Genomic DNA, 26,550 nt, shown 5'->3' with positions numbered 1-26,550 from the left:
AAAGTACCTGTGGGAGGATTGGTAGTTCTTTTATGTGCTGCCTGAAACCAGAATGGTTTATACTTCCATAGCAAATGAGAGCAGAGAGTAGTGGGGGTGGAAATGCAATATTTGAAAGTTTTGGGGTTGTAATTCCTTTAATGTTTCCAGTCCCCAGTGCTCCACCACGGAATCTAACGCTGGAGGCCCGGAATTCCAAGGTAAGATTGGAGCATTTCCTGCTGGCAATGGGTAAATAAAAGGCTGGGGGGTCTTAGATTAGCCACATTTTGGAGCTGCTTTGGGTCTTTTTTCCTCACATGCAGCTTCTGAGCTCTTTATAAAGAATATCTGAATGTGGGGCTTGGAGATACTGCAGCCCAGCTGTGGTCTGGCCATGGGATGCAGTGTCAGTGCTGCTGATGGAAGGATCAGAGCTGGAATCCCTGCTCACTGTTGTTTGCAGTGTGGACACACACAGACACACTTCTGGAGTGTCTTGGGCCCTTGAGAAAATGAAATATTTTCCCATTGTGCCTTTGGAATTGCGTGTGGAGGGGTTTTTTAAAAGCCTTCCTAAAGACTTTTTTCCCAATACCTTCCTGTGCTGCCTTTCCCAGAGCATCCTGCTGCAGTGGCAGCCCCCTCCTGCCGGCACCCACAGCGGGCAAATCACGGGATACAAAATCCGCTACCGCAAAGCGTCCCGCAAGAGCGACGTCACCGAGAGCGTGGCGGGCACCCAGCTCTCCCAGCTCATCGAAGGTGAGAGGGCCTGGCCCCCCTGGGGTGCCTGGTGTGTTCAGGGGCTCAGGGATGGGATCCCATTGGGTTCCTGCAGGGTCCTGTCCCTCTGGCTGTGTTCAGGGGCTCAGGGATGGGATCCCATTGGGTTCCTGCAGTGTCCTGTCCCTCTGGCTGTGTTCAGGGGCTCAGGGATGGGATCCCACTGGGTTCCTGCAGGGTCCTGTCCCTCTGGCTGTGTTCAGGGGCTCAGGGCCAGGATCCTGTTGAGTTCCTATGGGGTCCTGTCCTCCCTGGGGTCCCTGGCTGTGTTTAGGGGGTTGAGGGACAAAATCCCATTGGGTTCCTGTAAGGTCCTGTCCTCCTTGGCTGTGTTTAGGGGACTCAGGGACAGGATCCCATTGGGTTCCTGCAGGGTCCTGTCCCCTCTGGCTGTTTTTAGAGGGCTCAGGGACAGGATCCCATTGGGTTCCTGTGAGGTCCTGTCCTCCCTGGCTGTGTTTAGGGGACTCAGGGATGGGGTTCCTGCCTTGGAATACAAACAGAAGCAGCTCCCAAAGGAGCTTTGGCTGCAGGTGGTGCCTGGGGCCTGGTGACCTGATTCCTAGCCCTGATTTGGCCATGGAATTGCTAAGTGGACTGGCTGATTCCTTATAAAATGCTTATAAAAGTCATGGAGAAGGTGACTGGGCTCATTGTGCACCCAAATGCCAGAGATGAAGCTGAGGAGGAGGAGGAGGGCAGAGGAGCAGGGGCTGGGCAGGATTGGCACAGGCACCTGGACCCAGCTCTGAGCCCTGGGAACAGCTGACCTCGGGCATCCCTGGAATATCCCACCTCAGGTCCATGGAATATTCTAGAGGGAGTGCCTTTCATCCTGTTGTACACTTAAAAATCCAGCCTAGTCCCTCACTTAGTGTCAGTCATGTGTTGCTACCAGAGCTGCAGTTCTGTTCAGCAGGAGCGAGCAGTACGTGAGGGCATGGCACTGACTCTGTAAATGAATACTTGGTCAAAAGAGAAGAAACTGGGTGATTCTGGAAGAACTTCTAACAAGATAACTGATTTTTTTTCTCAGAAACTCCAGCTGTGACTTAGTCTCAGTTTTCTCACAGAATTGAGATATTCCTGTAATTCCAGTATATTTTTGCCAGCAGCAAAACCTGGAGAGGTTAAATATATCAAATTTTGAGTGCTCTGATTTTTTAGTACAGACTCTTAGATGCATCAAACAAGTGTGTGGGTTCACTCACCTCCTGCCTCTGTGCCACCCCCAGGTTTGGTGGTGGTGGCAGTGTTCCTGTTCTTAAAACTAATTAATTTAACTAATTCATGGTCCTAAGTTAAAGCCTGGCTGCAAACAGGCCCTCCCAGTCCCTTCCAGCGCTAATGCTGTGGGGGCAGTGGGAGTGAAGGATGGGTTATCCATAGTTCCCAGGATTTAATTTGGATCTGTGGGAATTGCCAAGGTGGTGGAGCTGTGGGAAGTGCTGGGCTGATGGAGCTGTGGGATCTCTGGGATCTGTGGGAGCTGCTCTGCTGATGGAGCTGTGGGATCTCTGGGAACTGCTGGGCTGATGGAGCTGTGGGATCTGTGGGATCTCTGGGAATTGCTGTGCTGATGGAGCTGTGGGATCTCTGGGAACAGCTGTGCTGATGGAGCTCTGGGATCTGTGGGAATTGCTGTGCTGATGGAGCTGTGGGATCTGTGGGATCTCTGGGAATTGCTGTGCTGATGGAGCTCTGGGAATTGCCCCGTCCTGCAGGGCTGGAGCGAGGCACCGAGTACAGCTTCCGCGTGGCCGCCATGACCATCAACGGCACCGGCCCCGCCACCGACTGGGTGTCAGCCGAGACCTTCGAGAGCGACCTGGACGGTGAGAGACCCTGGGCTGGGCAGCAAAATGGGGAGATCTGTTCATTTCATCTCACCAACGCCTGGCTGCCCCTTTGGGAGGCAAACCTCTGTGCTTTCACTTCTGTTCTACGTGTACAATGGGCTTTATTTAGGACTGACATCAATTGGTGTTGTAACAGAAAATTCTTGCCAAGTCAATAACGGTGGCTTGAAATGAAGCTGCTTCTACACTTCCTAGTGCTGTATGTTAATGCTCATTCACAGTGACAATGAGATGTCAGAGTAGGAAAGAAATAATGGAAAATGTTCTCAGCCGCAGCCCTTTGCTGTCTTACCCCCATGTTGGTGCAGTGCTTCCTTTGACCCACAGTAACTTATTTTGCACAGAAGAAAAGGGAGATTAATTATATTTTCTAATTATATTTTCTATATTTTCTGCGCCACATCTCCCATTAGAAATTCTGTTGTAGGTATTTAATACAAATTATATTGGAATTGTTGGTATTAGAATAATTACACTGAAAATTCCAATGATGGCAGAAAGGTTCCTGAGCTTGTTGGAGCATTAAATGGGATATTCCAAAGCTCTTTGCGTGTGCTGTAAAGGGTTCTCCTCAACAGAGGGTCTGCTCCACCAAGCCCATGGATTTTTGTGCTGTGTCAGAGCAGGCTCAGCCATCCTGGTAGCTGAGAGGTGCAATAATGGAAATGGGTCAAGATTTGCTCTCTGCTGCTGGAGGATCCTTCAGCAGCTGGCTTGGGAAGCCTGGAGAACCCTTCTCCCATCTCTGTCTGGGCAAAGCTGATGCTCAGCTTAATCCTGCTGCTCCTTCTCAGGTGTGAGCAGAGCAGTCAGGGATGTGGGTACTGGAAATCCCTTGCTCCGTGTGTCTGTTGGCCCTTAGTGGATGTGACACACTTGGACCTGCCAGGTCCCCAGAGTGGGGCAGAGTTCTGTAAATGAGCACCTCACAGGGCAATGGAAGTGTCCCTGAACTGGAGTAAACAACATTTTGCCAGAGGACACCACCAGGATTAAATTTAAATTTAAGCAGGGCAGAAGGAGGAAGAAGAATTTTCCTTCCCTGTTGGCTTTATCCTTTAAATTTTTTCATTTCTGAATGTTGCAGGAAATCTGACTTCCTTCACATTCTTTCCATTGAATAAAGTAATAAAAGTTGACATTTAAGACAACATAACATGATATTCATATAACTCTGCATACACCTGTGAGATCTGTGTGTGCACACTGTGTTTCTTGGGTTTCTTTCTTTAGAAAGCTCATGTGAATAATTTTAACACCATGTCAATGCATTTACAGCTCCTTGTGCATTTCTTGGGTTAACAGACATATGAGGCATCATTTCTTTTTATTCCACACCTGCTTTTTGAGTTTAAATAGAAAATAATTCCCAGGAGAGTCCCATGGATGTAAAGGGGAGCAGGAGTGTTGCAATTCCATGCTGAAGTCGAGCAGGTTCCCCCTGAGTGCAGAGCAGGAGGTGTTGAACAGTTGTACAGAGTTTGTCCCCAGTGCAGTGGAAATGTCACCTCTCGTGCTGCCCTTGGAGCTTTGCTGTGTTTAATAGTTGGGAACTGGAACTGCTGGGCTGTGTCAGCAGCAGCCCCAGAGCTCCCTGGGCTGGGGGCCAGGCCTGTGCTGTGATCCAGCTAATCCTGTTGTGGTGCTTTATTAAATGTTTGTTGAGAAATGCAGTGTGTTTCATTAAAAAGAAATCCCTGCAGGAAGCACAAGTCCTTGATTCCATTTGGAGTGGGGAGTTATAGGGTGGGAATTATCCCTAATCCACCAGCACCCAACAAAAGGATTTATTTCCTTTTTGAGAAGTGAACCCAAAGTTAGGGACACTCCAGGGATGGGTGGCAGATTGCTTTTAGGTTCCAGTCAACAGTGGGGAAAAGCCTCTTAGGAGAAATATATGAGGCTTATGGTGGCACATTGTGGAAGTGTTCTGGCATTAGGGATCCACATTCCGTGTCTCTGTGGGATGGGGTGAGACTTGTGTTGCTTTTGGGAGAAGGGTTTGACCGTTTGATGTGAACTCTGCATTTTCTGTGTCGTTCCTGCTTATGTTGTATGAATTGTATGAATCCAAGGATCAAGGCAGTGACAGCTGTAAGATAAGTGAGGAGAACCCTTCGTGGTGCAGTTCTTAAAGCTATGGAATATCCTATTCAATGCTACAACCAGCTCAGGAACTTTTCTTTCATCACCAGAAAAGCGATGGAAAATTCTTTTCCATGTAATTGCTGTAATACCCACCAGGAAGTGTTCCACATAAGGAATATGATGGAATTGAAAGTAGATTAATTTGTGGAGGGGAAGGATGGGATAAAACTAGGTGACATGGGCAACATGGATCTGCCTAAACAGATCTGATAAAAAACCATCCCAACCCCCTAAGCTTCAGCACAACTGTGCTGCCTTCTAAAGGGTGAATCTATTGGAATGTGACATTAACATTCTGCTCTTGGAGCTCTTTGCTCTCTGCTGCACCCCAAAGTTTCACTGCGCTCATTCCAACACCCAGAAGTGCTTTGTTCGACCTTCCTGCCTCACGCTCTCCGTGTCACTGCCTTTATCTGAGAGAAGGCCTTGCTCTGCCTCCCTGTCCCACAGAGAGCCGTGTGCCCGAGGTGCCCAGCTCCCTGCACGTGCGCCCGCTGGTCACCAGCATCGTGGTCAGCTGGACCCCGCCCGAGAACCAGGACGTGGTGGTCAGGGGCTACGCCATCGGCTACGGCATCGGCAGCCCCCACGCCCAGACCATCAAGGTGGACTACAAACAGAGATACTACACCATTGAGAACCTGGGTGAGTGCAGGGAATGGCAGCTGTGCCCCAGCCTCCCTCAGCGCTCCTGAAACAGCTTCCATGTGAGCAGCAGCCTGAGTTCACTGTGCTCCCTGCGGAGCTGCGGGAGAAAAAGGGACTGAAATGTCACCAGGATTCACTGGTGGCTCCTCTAAAAGGAAAATAAAGATTCACCCCTCCACAGAACCCTCTGTGGGAGGTAAAATAGTCTGAAAGTGAGAGAAACAGCAATATTGGGAATTCCATCAAATTGGAGGTTTGAGTCGTTTTTGTTTTGTTCTTCTAAATTGTTTTTCTCACTCCTGATTTGGCTGTGCTTAAAGGTAGTAAAGGCTGTGCTGTAACTGTAATTTGAGCTGTGCTGTCCCTGCCCAGGCAGGGGGTGGAATGAAATGGGCTTTAAGGTCCCTTCCAACCCAAACCAGTGTGGGATTCTGTGGCCATGGACAAAAGGTCTGTGTGGAGACTTCCTCCAGTTCAAAATTAAAATAGGGAACAAAGAAGGTATGGAGAAGCAGAAACCAGGATTCATTGGTTGTGCTGATTTCTTTTCCCCTTCAGATCCCAGCTCCCACTACGTGATAACCCTGAAAGCTTTCAACAACGTGGGGGAAGGGATCCCCCTGTACGAGAGCGCTGTGACCCGGCCCCACTCCGGTGAGTGCTGCCCCGCAGCTGGGATGGGCTGGGGGTGAGGCAGGTCCTGGTTGTCAGTCCATCCCGTGCTCTCTGTCCCTGTCACTGCTTGGCCTCGCACCTTCTGATAAACCATCTAAATTGGGCTCATTTGTAAATTCCAAACTCACCTGACAGCTACTAATGGATGTTCTTACTCCAAACATCCCCCTCACCTGAGCACAGCCCACATGGGTGCAGTTCCAAAGGCCCTGAGCTGGGGTTTATGGTCTTTTTCACTGAGATTTTTGAACATGATGCCTGTGTTTGCTTTGTGTCCCTCTGTTGTCACTTACACTAAACAAAATCTGGGCAGGTTTTTTTTGGCTTTGTAACCCATAAAGGAAAGGGTTTAAGCAGAGAAGTGTGCAGGTGAGCTGTTGCCATGGCATGGCTCGCTGGCCTCCCTCCCAGCCTGCTGACACCACCCAGGAATTTGGTGGAGGTGTAACACTTGGGGTTAGTCCTGATGAGCTGGAATGCTTGGAGATTCCTTAGAGGATGCTGGAATTGCAGTTTCACAGTTACTGCAATTTGGTTTCTCACTGGGAACCTTCCTTTGAAGGTGCCTTCTGGGAAGTTCCCAGTGAGTTTGGGAAGTGGCATCTGCCCATCCAGAGCTCCAGCTCTGTGTTCTTCTCTTTGTTTTCTGGGAGAGGACTCAGTGGACGCTCCAGGCAAATGAAGTTACAATGACTGAGTGTTTGGGGTTCCCAAGCCATGGTTGAGTGCCCTGAGTACTAATTAGGACTATGCCAGCAGGGATTTGTTGTTTTATTGTCTGGAGGAGGGAGGACAATGCAAGAGTGATGTTATTGCCCAGTCTGATGTCACCTATTAACTCTAGCTTTTCTCTCTTTCTCTCCATTCCTCACCTTCCATCTCATTGCATTTCCCTGCATCCCCTCTTTTTTGTTTTGGTTGACATTAAAATGCCACCTCCTCCCTTTTTAATTCTAAACCACGGCCTTTTCCCCACGGATTGCCCAGACACTTCCGAGGTTGATTTGTTTGTTATTAATGCTCCATACACTCCAGTGCCAGATCCGTCTCCCATGATGCCCCCGGTGGGAGTTCAGGCTTCCATCCTGAGCCATGACACCATCCGGATCACTTGGGCAGACAACTCCCTGCCCAAGAACCAGAAGATCACGGACGCGCGGTTCTACACCGTCCGCTGGAAAACCAACATCCCTGCCAACACCAAGTACAAGGTACTGAGGCCAGGCAAGGGCAGCAACAGCTCTGGGAGCTCTGCTGGGCTCCTCAGAGGGGCAGGATCCCTCCAGCCCCACTCTGGGAATGCTGCTGGGCTCCTCAGAGGGGCAGGATCCCTTCAGCTCCACTCTGGGAATGCTGCTGGGCTCCTCAGAGGGGCAGGATCCCTCCAGCTCCACTCTGGGAATGCTGTTGGGCTCCTCAGAGGGGCAGGATCCCTCCAGCTCCACTCTGGGAATGCTACTGGGCTCCTCAGAGGGGCAGGATCCCTCCAGCTCCACTCTGGGAGTGCTGCTGGGCTCCTCGGAGGGACAGGATCCCTCCAGCTCCACTCCCAGCTGAAGGCACGGCTCTGGGAGCACTGCTGGGCTCCTTGGAGGGCCAGGATTGCTCCAGGTCTGGTGGGAGCAGTTCTTTGGTGTCTCCTGTGGGAAGGAGCTGGAGCTGGGTGCTGTGGGAGTGAGTGGAAGAGCTGCTCCAGGGAGGGAACAGAAGTTTCCAGAGTTGTTCTGCTCTGTGGACACGGTGAGAGTTTGAAGCTTCCCCCTGCCCTGATCCCTGGGAGGGGGAGGTGTGGGCTCCCCTCTGGAGAGTCACTAAAGTACAAGGGGTGTGTGACTGGGGCCCCTCACTGAGCCATGCAGGGAAAACAGATTTACCCCCATGGTTTGGAGTTTCCCTTTAGAACCTTTTCAATTCCTACAATCCTAATAGTGAACTTGTCCTTTGGGAGCTGACTTGCTTCAAAATACACAACAAAAACTTTATTGCATCCTTGCCTTCCTCCATTTCCATGTGTTTTGATTTGGAGACTGGATTTAGGGTTTGGTTTGGTGGTTGGTTGGATTTCTTTATTAATTTTCGGAGTTACCCAGCGAGTTCAGAGCTGCTGACTGCAGATTTCACATTTGTAATGAGACTCAGAGGAACTGGTTGTTAAAATACCCAGCCAGTGGAGCTCCCTTTATGCTCCTGCAGAGCCAGCTTGTTATAATCCAGATCTTTTCTTTATTGAAATGAAAAGATGTAAATATGTGTGTATTCCTCCTCTAAAGGCAAGTTACTTCTGAGCCACATTCCTGAGTCATGTGCACAGGATGTCTCAGGAGTGGTTTAAATAAAGCTGCAGTTTCATTAGCTAATTGCTTAAAATAATGAAATAACTAACTAATGAAATAAACTAACTTAAAAGAATGGAATAAAATAGAAGATGGACTGTAATAGTAAATTTACTATTCCTGCTGTTGCAGTGCTGGTGGTCAGTGGGCAACAAGTTTTACTGCGACCAAAACCAACACAGAGTGATGGAATATAATTTAAAATTACTCAAAAATGTAGAAAGGATTTGCCTGAAGGAGAGAAGTTTGAGGAATTTGCTCCAGTCACGTGTAACCTGTGGTGTCTGGAGAACCCACATCCTGCTTTCCTCCCCTTGTTTCTGGTGGAAATGTTCTCCTGCCCTGCTGGATGTTTTTTGGGAGGTCAGACCGTGCAGGGAGTGCTGGGTCTCAGTCAGGCTGAGAACCTCACTGCAGTGAGTGCAGTGCTTGTCCTGTCACCTCTGCAGGATCCAGAGTTGCATCTGCTCAGCTCAGTGGGGCTTCATTCTCCCTCTCATCCCTAAATTGGCTGTTGAGACCATTCTCTGAGATGTTCTGTTCCTGTCACAAACTCCTGAGGAAGAGGCTGTGTGCTCCTGCCACCAGTGGTTCCTCCCTTCCCTTGTTTGTGCAGGAAGCTGAGGAAAACAGGGATTTCAGTGCAGTGAAGGATTTCAGTCCTCAGTGCAGGATTGTGCCAGTCTGAGCCTGGAAACTCAGGAGCAGATGGGAAGCAGCTCCTGTGCTTTGAGACTTTCTATGCTGTCAGACACTGACCCCCAGAAGAACACTACATTTTACCTGAAGCCATAGAAAAAGCTCCCAAAACTGAATAACAGAACTAGAATGATGAGTGTATAGTTTAAATAAAGTGTGTGATGTCACACAGTAGAAAACATAGGGTTGAAAGTTTAAGAATATAATAATATATATAAAGCAAGATGAAAGTTTTATAACAGAAGCTAGTCTTCTTTACCTTGTTCTTCATGAATTTGAGTAGTATTGTGTAATTGGATAAAAAGCCCACATTGCCATTCACAAGTAGTTAGTTATTAAGTTAAAAATAAAAATAATTTAAGTATCATTTCTTAATTAGACAGTTTATCCTTAAAAGACCTTATGAAGAGAGAAATAGAGCTCCATTTTGTACCTTATTAGTGAAGCACTGTAAAACTCACAACTTATAAAACTGTAACAGTGGAGCAGTTTTCCAAAGCCCCCTTGATGGTGTTTGGGGTTGTCTTGGGATCCATCAGGAATCAATGAAAATATTAAATATTGGATCTTTTAGGACTGCAGGAAAGAGAAACAAATTGTTCAGGGTAATATTTATGGAGTTTGTTTCTAGCAGGTGAGCAGGCCTTGGTACTGTGGGATAGGCTGGGATCTTAAAAATAATGAAGTTTTGTTAAATTGTGGAGTCTGACACTCAGGGGGGCTCAGGTGTGTCATTTACACTCAGTGGGATGCACAGGGGAACGAAAAGATCCCAAGAGTCAAAGGCAGAGATGGAAACCAGAACTTTCACCTGTAAAAGGAGCCCAGCTGCCACACCAAATAATACAAATATTGCAATGCTTAAATACTGCTGGGAGTTCCAGCATCCCGGAGAGGAAGAGCTTTTTGGGGTAAGGCAGCTGGGAATGCCAGATGGGAGGGAGAGATTCCTGCCTTGGACTTGTCATTGCGTCCCTGCCAGCAAGGCCTGTCCCCAGGGAGCTGTGCCCTTCCAGCTGTGCCCTTCCAGCTGTGCCCTTCCAGCTGTGCCCTTCCAGCTGTGCCCCAGTCCCACCCGCTCCAAACTGCACTGAGTGTGTACCAAGGAGAGGCCTAAAGCCAATGGAGGATTTAATTTTAATTCCTTTTAGGAGTCTTTGTTGTCTGGCCACAGACAGCAAAGCCCCGGGCACAAATCCCTGCCATCCCTTGGATCACCATTTCCTGAACTTCCATCCCTTGTAAGAAAAAAGAAATTAAGATCTTGGAGGTCTCAGGGTTCCTTTGTGCCTTTACCTTGGCAATAAATCAGCTGCACTCAGTGGTTTCTGGAGGCAGTGCCTGTTGCAGTTGTTGGATGGCCCTGTCAGATCCTGGAACAGCTCCTTAATTCTGTGTTTACACCACTGCAGGTCAAGGTGAGGAATATACATATCTGTAAACACAGCTTTCCCTCTGTTCCATGGGCCTCCAGTGCATTCTGTTGGTGCTGAAGCCATTGATAACAAATACCAGATCTTCATAAGTCCTGAATTACCAACTCCACTATGAGCCACGTGTAGTTTCCTTGTGTGATCTTAAATGATAATTTTTTTCTGAGAATAATCTACATTTAAGTAAAGCTTCATTCTCTTCAAGTCTCACAAGTGTATCTTTAGTTGATGGTTCCTTACATTTAAGGTTGTTCTGGAAATTCCAGCAGGGATCTGGGAGGCAGCTCCAGGTTCCAGGCAGGATTGTTCCTTGCTGTGCTTTTTGTTTTCCCCAGCCAGAAGAGTTAATGAAATGCTGTAAACGAACCCCCAGGTAAACAGGGGTTTAACCACGGCATAACAAATGGGCCCTGGCCCTTGTATTGGTTTTTTTCATTTCCAATTGACTGCTGCTAAGTGCTCCTGCTGATTGCAGAATTTCTAGTGGAGGATAAACGTTGATATTTGATTAATGAATTTGCACGACAGAGAAGAACCAGCCTGAATTAATGACTGTGGTTATGGAAATGGGCTGGGGCTGTCTGAGGGCTGTGCTCTGGGAAGTGCTGACCCTGCTTTCCCTTTCAGACTGCAAATGCCACCACTCTGAGCTATCTGGTGACGGGGCTGAAGCCAAACACCCTCTACGAGTTCTCGGTGATGGTGACCAAGGGCAGGAGATCCAGCACCTGGAGCATGACAGCACACGGGACAACCTTTGAATTAGGTACTCCTGGGATGTTCCTAGAGAAACCTCCACCTGAAATGGTGCTGCTGATTAACACGTGCTGGGGGGGCTGAATAGTTCAGCCAGAAATTCTGATTAAAAAACAACAACATACTTGAAAATTGCAAGGGATGATTGCAGGAGAATTTACATCAAATTACAGAGGAGTCATGAATAATGTACCACACTTCATGGGCAGGAGAGAAGAAAGTCTCACAGAAAGCACGTTAGCAGCAAATACAAAGAAAACACTTCAGCAAATAATTAAAATTTGCTCTAAATGTGATGATAATTGTTACAGAGTGAGAAGGTGCATGAGGCAAATGAAGACAAAAAAGTCATAGCAGGCATTAAGACATCCAAATGAGCCCTAAATTCCTGTTCAGGGCAGAAGAGAGGAGGGTTTGTAGCTGCCAGGAAAAGCTCAGGCCCAGGGAGTGACTGTGAGGGCCAGGCCCTCTCCCTGACCTGCCCCTCATTAGCTCTTACCCTGCAGTGTTAAATGAACTTTGGGCAATTAAATTCTCTGCCTATTATGCATAGGGCTCTCTTTACATGGACTTGGGACGACAAAAAGCCTGTCCAAATGAGCCCAGAGTTCTCCTTCTAAATTAAAATACAGCCAAAAAATCAATCATGCAAAGAATTTGTGAGATTTTCCAGATATTCTATAATAGAAAATCTTTAATTTCTGCTTAAGAAAAAGCAAACCCAGGATAAAATCTGAACTCTGTGAACTTACTCTGAAGTCCCAGTGAGCTTTAGTTGCTTTTGAAAATATTGTCGTGGTTTTGGGTGGGAATTCCATGATGTGGGGCCAGCTCTGGGCTGGGGCTCCTTTCCCATCCCACTACTGCCAGCCCACATTAAACACTGCATTTGATTTTTGTGCTGACACGTGTTCAATCCTCAGCCATAACTCTGCTCCGAGTGCAGGGACTGCAAAAGCTGCACAAATAAAGTTTTTTAAAAGAGAATTTGACACAGAGCCCCTGAGCAAGGGCACAATGCAGGAGGGCTCAGTGCATTTAAAGAGGAAGGCTCAGGTTGAAGTGCTTGTAAAGAATATTTGCAAATATGACCCAAAAGCTGGGGAACTAAGGAGAAAATTTAAAGCAGAAATAATAATAAAAAAGGCTAAATATATTTTCTCATAACAGATCTTGTGATTTATAATATTGGCCAAATTCCTGAGTGAGTGGCTCATTATTTCGAGATACTCCAGAGAAGTTGTGTAGGATTTGCTCCTGAAAGGAAAGTAGGGAATTCTGGGCTCTGTGTTGGCTGTGTATTCCTCATCTCCTGTGGGCTACTCCTGATATTCTATTTTTGTTTCCTCTGAATCCTATTTTTGCAGGATATTTTGGGCAATAGTTACAATAACTCCTGGGCTTTGGCTGTGCCTGGTTCCCAGCTCTTCATCCCAGGGATAATTGGTGGCCATCCCAGAGGATTTATGGATGGATTTCTAATAGGTCATGTACATAAAGCTCTGGAAATGCAGAATCGGTGCTACTGCGGTTGTACCAAACACCCCAAGGTGGATTTACTCCAGGTTGCCCCCTCAGGAGCCTCCTGGATTTCAGGATGTGGCACTGCAGGGATGGGCAGTGCCCTCTGGAGGCTCCAGCTCACAGCAAGGCTTTCAGTTCTCTGCTGGAGCCATTTGTGCTGTTTCCTCAGTTTTTGGCAGGGAGAAGGAAAACTCTCTCCTCCTTTCCCTCAGTGCTGCTCTCTGGCAGCCCAAGGAAAAAGGTTGGCCAGTTGTGTTCAGCAAATCCTTCTGCATTTGAAACCCTCTGAGGTGCAGATGCCTTCCAAACTAAATCATTCTTCAGGTGCTCCATCAGCCATCACAGCTTTGCCCAGAGGTTGTTCCCCAGAGCAGCTGTGGCTGCCCCTGGATCCCTGGCAGTGCCAAGGCCAGGCTGGACAGGGCTTGGAGCAGCCTGGGACAGTGGAAGATGTCCCTGCCATGGCAGGGGTGGCACTGGGTGGGCTTTGAGGTCCATTCCCACCCAAACCATTCCAGGCTGGTAAAATTCTAAGTTGCTGGTGGATTTACTTTGCTGATTGGGATTTAAGTGGTAAATGGGCATTTCTGGGTCTGAGGCCCACCATAAACCTGGAAACAGGGAGGTATTTCAGATGCCTGCCTATGTAGAATGTGTCTTTCACAAGCTTGGGGGGTTTTTGTGATGACTGAAGAAATTCAGGTGAGAAGCCAGTTGTGCAGATTTTGAGGATGCTCAGTCATGGGTCACATCTGGTGCCAGAAGTGCCCTGGAAAGGGGGAACTCCATATGGGACAGAGGCACAGACACTGGATGACCAGTGAGGGGTGAATCAGTGAGGCACCACAGGAGGGAGGAATTTATACCAGTAAAGACATTAACCCAAATAATTGAACTCCACATCAGCTGGAGATCCAGGCCCCGAGGTGGTTGTTGCTCTGGTGTGGCAGAGCAGCCCTTGCTGACACTCTGGGTTTGTGTTTCAGTGCCAACCTCGCCCCCCAAGGACGTGACTGTGGTGAGCAAGGAGGGCAAACCCCGCACCATCATCGTCAACTGGCAGCCGCCCTCCGAGGCCAACGGCAAAATCACAGGTGGGCACCAGGGACCTGCCCGGGCTGCCAGGCTGCTCTGCCAGCCCCTGCAGGGCTCACACTCACTGTTCACTTCTGTACCTCATCCTGTACTCAGGCTGAACTAACTGCAGTGGGAAATGGAAGTGGAAGCAGAAGTGCAGCTGAAAGTTTAAATATCTCCATAACCTTTGTGCTGTTCTAATAGCAGGCCTCCAGCAATGTCCCCAGTGCCTCTGGCCCATCAGAGGTTTGTTTAGGAGAAGCCATCCCAGTGCTCTTTGTCATCCTTGTGGCATTTTTGTGCCACAGAACAGACTTCAGAGCAGTTTCTTGTTCCCCTGACAGAACCATTAGGAGAAAACTGTTATTTGCCTTTAACTGATCACTGCCACATAGGATAAATCACTTTCCAGACAGTAGTAATTACTGATACCCTTCTATAATTTCTGTTCAGATTCCCATTTGGAAGGGCTTTTTGAAATAATCCACTTCAATGTTTAAAGCTGAAATCAGATTTTAATGGCATGTTATTGGCAGTGTCTGGTTTTGGGTCTGAGCTCAGGATTAACCATGGTGCAGAATCAGACCTGGGACACCTGACTGGGCAGGACTGGAGCCCAGGCTCTGGACAGGAGACTAAAACTGATTAAATCACTGTGAAAAGGCAGCAAAATGTTTCCTCTGCATGGGAAAGGAGGATTGGCTGGAGACACAGGAGCCTTTGGTGAAGGGATTTGGCTGCCAGTGAGGGGCACACCCGAAGCAGAGGAGAGAACTACAGAGAGCAGCATTTACCTGCACAGAGCTGGCAAAATTATCCCATTGTCCAGCTCCAAAATCCCCTGGCAGTGAAGGAAACCCTTGGAACAGAGCTGTTCAGTATTTATCAGCTTTAGCACAAGCAGCAGCAGTTAGCAGCTGAAAAATGAACTCAAATGGTGACTCAGGGCTAAGCCTGAGTGCAGCAGGCACCAGCTGCCCTTTCCCCACCTCCAGCTCCCCTTTCCCAAACTCAATCTCCAGCTCTCCTTTCCCAGTGCCCACACAGTTTTTGGGATGTGGGGCCCGAGTGCCCTCTGCTGGGAACAGCCCCATCATCCGAGGCACTAATTAATCACTCATTAACTCACTCTGTGCTGTCAGTGATGCCAGAATTCCGAGTGGTGATGTCATTCCATGGCCCCCTGTCCATGGAACGCTGAGCTGGGCCACTCTGGGTCCCACATGATTGGGCATCGTTAGAGCTGCTGACTAATTAGGACATTCTGAAATTAATTCAGTACTTGTGCCTCTAGACTGTTATGATGCTTTTAGCATAATTTCTTTTTTTTTTTTATATATATATATATATATCTAAAAAATATACTTTTTATATATCATATATATATTCTCTATAAATCCATTTCCCATACATTACAGATGTAGATACAACATACATATATAACAGATATATAGTAATATAAAAATTTGTATTTCCACATATGTTGCATATAAATACTTGAAGCTACATATAGATATAAATAGTGATACAAATATATAAATAATATATGAAAATATCTCATGTATATTGTGTTACATACAATATATATTAAATACAGATTCAAGTATTTATTTCTATGTGTTTATAAATATATAGAGGTTCAAGTATTTATTTTATGCTGATCTGTGCTTCTTGTATAAAAAAGTTATAGAGCTTTTACTGCATAATGATTGGTGACTTCACTGCATTTTAATAACAGAACATAAACTCTTCCCATACCTTTTCTTCTGGGATGTGCAGGGCAGCCTCAGTTCTTTTCAGATTCTTGTTGCTTTTATTAATACACTGAAAAATAATGAAATAATTATAAAAAGTTGTTTCACTGTGCATGAGAATGTTTTGTCGGTTTAATGTAATTTAAATAATACCATATAAATTCTTTGAGAATGTTTTGATAATGGCAGCTTTATTTTATTTAAATAGGTAAAGAGATGGAAATAGCAATTTGCCCTCGTTCAGGGAATGGTGATCAGAAATAACCTTGATATTTTAAATGGCTTTTTACTCTTACCATCCATTTTGAGCAGTTCAGAGAGAAGGTGGGAGGGCAGGCCGATATTTGAAGATGGTTTTAGTGTTTGCCAGAGCCAGAGCAGCGTGGGAAGGCGCTGGAGGCTTCCCTGGCAAGCAGCCCGTGTCCGTGGGCTGCCGTCCCTGTCCCCAAGGCTGGAGCTGTCCCTTCCCCCCAGGGTACATCATCTACTACAGCACCGACGTCAACGCCGAGATCCACGACTGGGTCATCGAGCCCGTGGTGGGCAACCGGCTGACACACCAGATCCAGGAGCTCACCCTGGACACCCCCTACTTCTTCAAGATCCAGGCCCGCAACTCCAAGGGCATGGGGCCCATGTCCGAGGCCGTGCAGTTCCGCACCCCCAAAGGTACCGAGCCCGGCCCTGTGCTGGGACAGGCAGTGCTGGGGCTCTGCAGGGGCTCCGGGCTGCATGGAGCGAGTCCCCGTGCTGGGGCTCAGCTCTGGGGGTCCCTGGTGCTCCACAGAGCCGGGGGCTTTGGGCTGCTGGGCTGTTACAGACCCAGGGGGGTGCAGTGGCAGCCCAGCTCCTGTGTGCCACATCTGCTCCTGGGAGCGGGGCGGTGCTGGGAACTCGTGGGGTGCAGCAGGAGCTGATGGTGATGGGCAAGTGGTAAAATGTGAGAGAGCTTGGAGTTTATTGTAATAGAAACCTATCACAGGATTGGGTTGGGAGGGACCTCACAGCAGGGACACCCCCACCAGCCCAGGATGCTCCAAGCCCTGTCCAGGCTTGCCTTGGACAATTCTGCACGTGAGTTTTAGTGCTGAGAATCAAGAGCTGTACCCTGCACTGTGGGAAACTTGGAATTCTGTCTCGCTCCTTCAATACTTGTGATGTGTCTCTTGTTTTTTCCTCCCTGTGCTTGCCCCACTAAGCTGAGTCCTCAGATAAAATGCCCAATGACCAAGGTAAATGAACAGCCACATTTCTCCTCTCTCCATCCCTCACTGTTCTGCTTTGCTGTCCGTGTGCTGTGACATTTCCTAAGTGGAACAGGATCCTGCTGCCCCACTGGGGACAGTTCCTGCTGTGCTGACAGGGGCAGAGCTGGAAGTCCTGGCCGTGGGTGGGAGGAATGTGAAGGGATTTCTGTGGAGATGTCCCAGAAGGGCCACGGGGGCTGTGCCAGCGCTGAATCCTGCTGGGGGAACGGCTTTGGAGCCAGTGCTGCCCACATACGAGGGGGTGGGAGATCAAAGGGATTCTGGTTAGCACAAGTGCTGCTTGTGAGGATTCATTCCATAATGAAGGCAGGGAAGCCCTGGAAAGCTCTGTGCAGGAGAGATTCTGCCTGTCAGCTCATTTGGAGCCCAGACTCTCCTGAGGAGCCCAGCACTGGCTCCTAAAAGCCTTAAGGTTTTAAAATGTTTGCTTGAAAAATGGGAGCTTTGAGCTTCCCACATCGAATTAGAAGGTGGATATCCCAGGGCACTTCTTGCTTTCTTCCAAATAACCTACAAGCCCCATAAAAAGGGGAGAATTAGTCTGAAGGGATGAGTTGAAAAGGCCATTGGCAAACAGCTTAGACATGCAATTAAAGAGATCCTAAAGGGGCTCTGAGGGAGCTGCTCCTCACTTGGCTCCTCAGCTTGGTACTTGGAGTCATTTATTAAATGTGCTTTTCCTCTGCACCAGGTAATGCTGGTAGCAGGGGCAGTCAGGGGGTAGATTGGTCCCCATCCCTGTGTCCTGGGCGTGGGGCTGGGGTTTGGGCTGTCTGGGGAGCTCCAATGTCATTGTCCTGCTCACCTGCAGCAGGAGGGAATGGGGAAGGTTGCAGGGTTTTAGGTGAAAGTTGCTGTTTTCTGCTTCTCCCTGTTCCAACCCCATTTCAGCCAGTGTTACATCCTAAAGTAACATGTTCTCCTAGCCATGATCAATTTTTATCACACCCTATTATTTATAAATCATCAAAGCCAGGAGTTTGGTTTGAGAATTCCTATAAGGACACTGGGAGAGCTGAAATCGTGGCAGTAGCTGCAGTGTGGGAAAGGGAAAGCAGAGGAAGTGCAGGAGGGGAGCTGAGCAGCAGCACTGAACTGCCAGGTTGGGACCTGCAGGAAAGAGCCAGCAAGTTACTCAGGCTGGCAGCAAAACCACAGGGATTGATCCTCTGCCCTGAATGGCTCTGTCCTTTTCTCTCTGTCCCTGCTTTAATGTTTCCCTCTGAACTCACACACGATTCTGTTTCCCCACACCCTTCTGGAGCACAGAGCTTGCTCAGAACTCAGGGCCTGTTGCTCTCAGGCTTCAGGTGCTTGCACTGGCCTCGTCCTAAAGGAAAGATGAAGGTCTCTGATGGAGTAAACCCACCCTGAAGTCACCCACAGTTAAAATGTTCTGTCTGGATATTGTAACATGGAGGTTCACAGCCTGAATAAAAGCAATTCCAGCAAATGCTCTCTTAAACTGTTCCTTAAAATAGGTCACACAGTGTAAGAGTGGGGCTCCCTGGAATGCATTTATAGGTTTAAACTGTTGATCTGTGGGTTTAGGAATTGGATCCTCAGAAGCACCTTGGTTGGGTACCTAAATTTCATCCTAAATTCCTCAGGGAGGACATGGGTTCCATGAGGATCATTGTGCACCCTGATTTGATGTCCCTTGCTGACCTCAGGGCAAGAGAAGGGCAGTCCCTTCTCTTTCATGGAGTTATTCAGGACACTGAGCTACACTTGGCCAGGCACAGGTCCTTGCAGAACTCACTGGAAGCATTCCTCATCAATAATTCTCATTCTTCTCAGTTAATTTGTTGTTAATCTTGTTAATAGGCTCCACATGTTTTTTTATGGTGCTATTTTAACAAAGCATTGCACAGTACTCTGTCAGATGTTTCCTGGAAGCCTAAATGCCGTATATTTTATATATCTCTCATTATATATCTGCATAGTTACTGTTACCAGCCACGTTTATAGGCTGACATTCAGCTTCTTGAGAATACTTGTTTTCCATAAAGCAGAAAGATGGATGTGAAGTGTGTGCCATCTCCTCTCCATCCCCTTTTCCATCATCTCAGCTGCTTTAGGGCTCCAGCTGCTACACTGGAAGTGCTCAGGGTGTCTGACTGCCCGCCCAAAATATTGCTGCTTCTTCCTGTCCCCCCTCTCCCTCCGCCTCTCTGCCTGGAGCAGCTCCTCAGCACCAGGCTCAGGCGTTCTGAGAGTCCCCCTGGGGGTTCCCCCTTTCCAGGGCAGACACAAATTCACAAATTACACAGAGGCTGTGTGAGATGCTGTTCCAGCCTGTCTCTGCTGCTGCAGGGTTTTGGTTCCCAAAAAGGGAACCCTGGTGCTGTGTCTGCTCCATCCTGGCAGGTCCCCGTGTCCTTCCCATGTCCCATTGTCCTGCAGAGCTTCCCTTCCTTCCTTCCCATCGCTGCAGGCTCCAGCTCCCCTCTGCACACACAGGACATTCTCCTCATTCCCTCCCCAGCCTTAGCCACTGCTCCTGCCCCTGCCCCTGCCTGATTTTGCAATTTTTCTTTATTTCAGGGCCCAGTTCACAGGCTCTCACTTGAGGTTCAGTTTCCATTTGTTACACATCCTTTAACACTTCATACTTCTTGATTAAAGGGGATTTTTAGCATAAAAAATCCTTCTCCTGACTGTTCTCCTCCACACTGCCTCACTTTTTGGAGGTTTTTTTTTTTTTTGGGGTGGGGGGTGTTTTTGTGGGGTTTTTTTTGTGTTGTTTTTGCTTTTTTGTTTTTTTTTTTTATTATTTTTTTTAGAAGAGTGTGAAAATGTTTAAAATACTCTGGATTCCTGTAACCAGAGGAATATTGTTCTTTGCACCACTGCTGAATGTTTCCCCTACTCCAGTGTTTTTGTCATTAATTTTGCATGAGTGCATTTTGATGAAACCACAGAGTAGAAGGACCAGGTTTGGATGTAACTAATTTATTGTTCCCTTGGGTTTCATCAAAACCACTTTTGTGGTGCTTTGCTGTCACCTGTGGTGTGCAGGGGAGAGCAGGGAGGAGCTGAAAGCAAGTTTTTGTGGCTAGGCAGGGCCTTAATATTACATTTACTGTGCTTGGGATCCTCCACTCATTTCCAGTCTCCCTCAGCTGCTGGAATTGGGTTAGGAAAAGACACCAGGATGTGGCAAAACCACATGCCTCAACATGTACCTGTGCCTTACTGCAAATGGGCTTTATTATGGTTTCTAAAGTGAAATTAGGAGAGACTTAATTAGGAAAAAATAACTGGGAAACCATTAAAGAGCTCCTTTGGAGAAGTGGCTCTTTTCTTGGAGAAGCAGGTGCTGTGCAAAGCTGAATTTTGTTGTAGGGACAGAAAAGGGGGGGAAAGCTGCTCCTGGGGGGCTTGGGGAGGTTCTGAAGAAGGACTCAGACGTGCAGAGTTGTGTCTGTGTGTACAATTCCTGTGTGTCCCTTTGCAGCCTCGGGATCTGCTGGGAAGGGGAGCCGCCCCCTGGACTTGGGCCCAGACTACAAACCCCCGCTGGGAGGTGAGTGTGGGCACAGCCCCTCCACGGGCACACTGGGGCTCACCGGGGAATGGTCCAGCAGCAGCTCCAGAGGTGTTCCAGCTGCTGCTGAGCTCCCGTGGCGTTTCCATAACCACAGCTGCTCCCAGCACGGTGTGACAGTGGGAAATCCACTCTGTAGGAGCAGATGAGGAAAGAAAGGCTCCTCTGCTCCTTCTCCTGCTCAGTGCTGTGTGTTGGGGTTTGCTGGCCTCAGGGAATGCTCCCTGCTGCTGTTGGATAAAGGGTTTCCTTTGGAGCCAGGTCACCCCTGGAGGCTCCTGGTCCAATTCCAGTGGCTCCAAGGGGAGCCTGTGGTGCTGCAGGTTTGACTCTGCTTAGAGTGGGGAGGTTTTTGTGATAACTGAGTAGGCTGCACTTAAATTTTGATAGACTCAGTAGGAAATAGATCTATAAATCAACTTCCAGATGCACAATGGTACAGAAACAGCTGGCAAATGCCAGAGAAACAAACATTTCTCAGGAGATCCATCCCCTCCTGCTGATCTGCAGGATTCCAGGTTGATTCCACCATCTTTGCTGGGCACTGCTTGTTTTTCCTGTGTAATAAATGAGCCTTTTCTCCCCTCCCCAACCCTCCCAGGCAGTAACAGTCCCCATGGCAGCCCCACATCCCCTCTGGACAGCAACATGCTGCTGGTGATCATCGTGTCCGTGGGCGTCATCACCATCGTCATCGTCGTCATCGTCGCCGTCTTCTGCACGCGCCGCACCACGTCCCACCAGAAAAAGTAACGGGGCTGGGGCTGGGCCTGCCTGCCTTGCTGAACCCTATTGTTCAGTTCTTCATTTGGAGTTTATTCCTCCTAAGTCCTGCAGCCTGTAGGGGCTGCTGCTGCTCTGCTCTTCCTGTCAGTGTCCCAGAGTTCCAAACCATCAGTTCACACACGGATCGGGGCAGTGCTTCCAGGTGTGCCTGCACTCCCCCCTCCCCGAGGAGAAATTGTCCTTCACGAGTTTCCAAAGTGGAGCCAGTCCATGTGCTGGGAGCTGGGAGAGCTCAGGCAGCTCCTCACTCCTGCGTGGGTGGGCTCAGTGCATTGACACTATCCAGTTTTCAGTAGGATCACTGCAGGGAAATCTGAATGTGATGCTGGGTTCCTTAGAAAAGCGCTCCAAATTCCTGCTGTTTGTATCTGAATGCTTCCCTCAGAGCATCTGCATTAGTGCTGCAGCAGCGATGCTCCTGCAGGGTCTCTCTGCGTGTTCTTTGAAAGACCAGAGCTGTATTTGGAGTTTGAAAAGATGCTGTTATGCAAAACAGCTTTTTAAGTGGTGAAAAACCAGGCTTGGATAATCTGCAGTTGCTCTGCTGCAGCAGGACCACCGTGCAGAGCTGCAGGAGAGGGAGCAGGGGTGGAGGAGCAGGCCCTGGCACACCTGGGGCTGTGCTTGGGAGGGGCAGCAGGGATGGGCCAGTGCCAGGAGATGAGTTTCTTTTCAGGGCAGAAATAACCCTGTAAAATCTCAATTTCTGAGTGCCCTCAGCCAGGGAATGACCTGATCCCTGTCACTCATCGGCCCAGTGGGAGCAGGATTTGGGAGTCACCCCTGCCAGAGGCTGTGTCGGTGACATTTGCCAATGTCTGAGCCATTCCCAGGAGCTCTGCTCCCAAAGGGACCCCTCCTCCAGCTTTGCCATGGCCCAAAGCGAGGAGTCAGCGTGGCAGGAATGCTGAAACCTACATCCTGCTGTCACAGTGCTGCCATCCCACATCTCTGCCTCCCTGCCTTTGCTGCTGCTGCTCAGCAGGATGGGACCTCCCCAGTGGGACGTGTCCAGGCTGAGCGGGGCTGGAAGGAAGGTCCCTGTCACAAATCCTGTGTTCCCATCCTCTTGGGATGGGAATGGCTGCACCTCCTTCTCCAGCTGCTGCTGGAGCTTGCTGAGCCCGGGATATGGGCACAGCGTTGGAATATTCTCTCAATGAGCAGAATTTCTGCAAACTTGATTCCTGTTAATGAAGGCTGGGCTGCAGAGCTGCACATGGGGACAAATTCCCTGGAGTTCAGGAGGTGCTTTGAGGTGTCAGTGGGGCTTGTGTGCAAAATTCAGAGCTCCCTGCCCAGTGGGAGGGAAACTTGTGCCCAGCTGGATGCAAGACCTGAGGGAAATCCCAGGGGAAAAAAAAAAGTTGTCTTTTCCAAGAGTGAAGAACATCTCCTTTGCTCTCCTTCCCAGGAAACGAGCTGCCTGCAAATCCGTGAACGGCTCCCACAAGTACAAGGGCAACTCCAAAGATGTCAAACCTCCAGACCTTTGGATCCATCACGAGAGACTGGAGCTCAAACCCATTGATAAATCCCCAGATCCCAATCCCATCATGACAGACACCCCGATCCCTCGCAACTCCCAGGACATCACCCCGGTGGACAACTCCATGGACAGCAATATCCATCAGAGGCGGAATTCCTACCGAGGTGGGAGCCCATGAGGGGTGAAGGACATTTACTGTGCCTGGTGTCATCCCTTCATTGAGAGATGATGAAGTTTCTCTGTTCTTATTTTCCAAGTAGTGAATTGGGTTTGTTCCTGGTTTCTGAGACTCTGAAAAGGTTGGATCACATGTTTTAGTGAGGAAATGGAGCATCCAAGAGTTAGATCATTACCTTCTCTTGGTGAATACTGATTAGTAATGGGAAGCTCATCTCACTTCATATTAAAGGACTGGAGTTGTTTCTGACCTTTCAGCCCAGAGCTGAATCACTGCCAGAACTTTGCACTGGGGCCTGGAGAGTTTCTCCAGTTCCCAAAAATCCTCACCCTCACCATCTTCTTCCCACCTTCCAGCAATGGGGAAGGGGCTGTTTTTGTCCCTGGTGGCTCCAAGAGCTGCCTGGGAGCAGGAGCAGAGGGAGGATGTGGGAATGCTGCCCTGGTTCAGGAGCAGGGCAGTAACGTGGCTCTTTCCCCTCAGGACACGAGTCAGAGGACAGCATGTCCACGCTGGCAGGAAGGAGGGGCATGAGGCCCAAGATGATGATGCCTTTTGATTCTCAGCCACCTCAGCGTAAGTGCACACCCCCATTCCTGCTGCAGCCCCTCCCTGCTCCCAGGAAATCCCTTCTGGGCAGCAGGAGCAGCTCAGAGAGGCTCCTGAGCCCTGCAGAGTGAGGCCACGTTAGAAGGGCCTGGGAGTAGTGGGGTGAGGGCAGGAGCATGTCCAGATCTGTCTGTCCCTGTCTGGCTCTGCAGGGACAGCCTGTGGGCCTGGCTGCTTCTTGTAGCCATTCCCTTGGAACTGTGCCAGTGTCCAGCTGCCCCATAGACCTGCAGAGAGCTGGAATCTGTCAGGTTCCTCGCTGCTGGTTGTCCCCTCCCAGCCCAGGCAGTCTCTGTCCCCTTTATCTCCGCAGTTGCTGCTCTCAGAGCCTTCTCTGACTTCCCTCTGAGCTCCTTGAGACCTCTTTGCCCTGGGATCCTTCTCTGATACCAAAATTAACCATTATTATGAAATAATTTTGGAATTAAACAATATATCTGGAGTTTTCAAATTACTCCAAGATGGAAAGGGAATTGGTTGAACTTCTGAACAGCCAGACTGAAACCCTGTGTGAGAACACCATGAGAAGCTCAGGAGTTACTGTGCAGGGGCAGAACTGAGAAGTAAAATCACACCAAGCTCACCCAGGCTGAGCTTTAGACTTCCCTGAGCTCTGTGATCATGTTCCACCTGTAGCCAGGTGACTGCTGCCACAATCCCTCCATTTTATGGAATTATTTCAGAGTAGTTCATTACATTTCCACTTCCTTTTTACTTTAATTAAAAACTGAACTGAGGACTTGGTGTTCTTGATCCCTACCTACTTTTTCACGTGTCCTGATGACCTGATTGCTCAATTTGTGACTCTTCTTGTTCTGTGACCTTTTTCCAAGAGTAGCTTGTGGTTTCTTGGTTTTACACTAACTACTGTGAGCCCCTTGTTGTCTCCCAGCTCTCCATGTGTGAGCAGGGGATGCAGTTTGACACTAAACTCCTTGGAGCTGGTCTGTGTCACACATGGGTGTGTGACAGGTGCCTGGCCCTGAGGCTTGGACTCTCCATCCTGGTTGTGAAAGCTCCAAGGGCCTCCAGCTGTAGGCTCTGGATTGTGGAACATCCACTGTGGGGCCTGCAGGTGCCCTCCTGGCAGGAGCTCCCCAGGGAGCTCTCCCTGGCACGTGAGGCCCACCAGGACCATTCCATGTGTCCAGCCCTGGGCCTGCAAACCTGCCATGGCTTTCTGCCAGCCACTGGAGTTCAGATGGAGTTACTGAATTCTGGTCAGTCACTGTGCCATTTTAGTCTCATTTGCAGTCATGGTGTGTACCTAGTGACTTCCTTCTTTGCCTCCTGGAGTACAGAAATTCTGGAAGGATACTGGGAAGCAGAGGGCTGTTTATTGTTTAACACACCTCATTTCCTCTTTATCAATATATGCAGATAACATCAATATCAATACATGTGGATAACAGATCTGTATGCTCTGTCTTCTTCTTCTGAACTTTTCCGTGGGATCAAGCAGTGCATTAGGAGCTGGTGGCAGCTTTTGGGGCTGTAATTGGGTGATTTTTTTTGTCCTAAGCCTGTTTGAGGTGTGATAACCCAGGGGTTGAAGCTGGGTTGCGAATCAGCCGAGGGTCTGGCTCCCTGCTGGCAAAGGGAGCAGGGAGGGGAGTCCCCAGCCTGTCCTGTGTGTGTGTGTTAAGTGTTTCTCTGTCTTGTGTTCATCCACAGCTGTGATTAGTGCTCATCCCATCCATTCCCTCGACCCCCCTCACCACCATTTCCACTCCGGCAGCCTCGCCTCTCCAACCCGCAGCTTCCTGCAGCACCAGCTCAGCCCGTGGCCCCTGGGCTCTGCCATGTCCCATTCGGACAGGGCCGACTCCACAGGTGAGAGACCAACCTCAGGGAGGTGCTGCTCTGTGCAGCAGCCAGGGAAACACCTGGGAATCCCAGCCTGAGGCTGGCTCAGTCTCCTCTCTGGGTTCCGTGAGGATGGGCTGGGCTTTCCTGGGCAGGTCAGATATTGATCCTTGGCATCCGTGGGGGTGTCCTTGGAAAAGGGGTTTCATGTTCTAGTCACAGCTCCAAACAGGGATTCCTCCTGCTAAAGCCTCTGGCCCTGGAGTCTGAAACATCAGATTAACTCTGAGCTGCTTCATGGGGTAACTTTTCCCCTAATTAATACAATTTGAAAGCAGCAGGGAAGGAAAGTCCAGGCTTAGCTACTGAAAATGGGGGCACACAGAGAATGGGGGTGATTTCCATGCAGCCCTTTCAGGCTTGATCAGAATAATTTGCAGTAGCTTTAGAGAGCACTAAAGTCTGCAGTGCTCTGAAAAACCCCAAAGCAATGGTGCTGCTAAATGTGCACATGGGTAACACACTGGGATGAAGCAAACTCTGAGCTTCTCTACTTTAAGGTCAACATTTGAAGGTACCACAGCCAAAAGTGTTGTTTCCTTATGAAAACAGTTCCTGAGGCTGCAAGGTCCATTCCAGCCCTAACCATTCCATGAGTCTCAGTAAATGGATTTCAAGTGTGGCTCCTCTGTGACCACCCCAGTGCTGTGAAGAGTTCCTAGTTAAAAATGCCAATACTTTGGTATTCTGGGGCACAAGGAGGCTGCAGATTCGTGTTCTGTGCTGTTTGTCTGAGGATTGGATCATGGAGCTGGTTCAAAGTGTGAGAGGTGGAGTCACTCAGCTCTCAGCTCATTTAGCTCCCACTCAGCGGGCCAGGGTCATTCCCTGCACAGCCACCCCTGGGAGGAGGAGCTGTGTCCCTGCGGAGCCGGCTGCAGCCAGGGATGAGCCCGGCTGTTGTTGGGGTGTGTGTGTTACAGTGTCAGGGATGATCCCTGCTCTGTGTGTGTGTGTGTTACAGTGTCAGGGATGATCCCTGCTGTGTGTGTGTGTGTGTGTTGCAGTGTCAGGGATGATCCCTGCTGTGTGTGTGTGTGTGTGTGTGTGTGTGTGTTGCAGTGTCAGGGATGGTCTCTGCTCTGTGTGTGTGTGTGTTGCAGTGTCAGGGATGGTCTCTGCTCTGTGTGTGT

The 26,550-nt window shown here is 49.0% G+C and overlaps 1 protein-coding gene across 8 annotated transcripts in view; it reads left to right on the top strand.

Annotated features, from left to right (window-relative positions):
* Nucleotides 1-26,550, top strand: part of NEO1 (neogenin 1) — a 165,835-nt gene that overhangs the window by 133,089 nt on the left and 6,196 nt on the right. For 2 of the 8 annotated variants that reach the window (XM_032750344.3, XM_032750341.3), the window contains exons 12-26: nt 151-200; nt 600-744; nt 2,490-2,600; nt 5,223-5,417; nt 5,979-6,074; nt 7,083-7,306; nt 11,188-11,326; nt 13,827-13,934; nt 16,146-16,340; nt 16,871-16,903; nt 20,400-20,468; nt 21,091-21,238; nt 22,690-22,928; nt 23,426-23,518; nt 25,226-25,384. In XM_032750344.3, coding sequence (XP_032606235.3) covers nt 151-200; nt 600-744; nt 2,490-2,600; nt 5,223-5,417; nt 5,979-6,074; nt 7,083-7,306; nt 11,188-11,326; nt 13,827-13,934; nt 16,146-16,340; nt 16,871-16,903; nt 20,400-20,468; nt 21,091-21,238; nt 22,690-22,928; nt 23,426-23,518; nt 25,226-25,384 — 2,004 coding nt within the window. The remainder of the gene's footprint in view (nt 1-150; nt 201-599; nt 745-2,489; nt 2,601-5,222; nt 5,418-5,978; nt 6,075-7,082; nt 7,307-11,187; nt 11,327-13,826; nt 13,935-16,145; nt 16,341-16,870; nt 16,904-20,399; nt 20,469-21,090; nt 21,239-22,689; nt 22,929-23,425; nt 23,519-25,225; nt 25,385-26,550) is intronic. The other 6 variants (XM_032750345.3, XM_032750342.3, XM_032750346.3 and 3 more) reach the window with 4 other exon arrangements.

The sequence above is a fragment of the Taeniopygia guttata genome, chromosome 10 (assembly GCF_048771995.1).
Source record: "Taeniopygia guttata chromosome 10, bTaeGut7.mat, whole genome shotgun sequence".
NCBI lineage: Eukaryota > Metazoa > Chordata > Aves > Passeriformes > Estrildidae > Taeniopygia > Taeniopygia guttata.
This window is presented reverse-complemented; position numbering and strand designations above follow the sequence as displayed.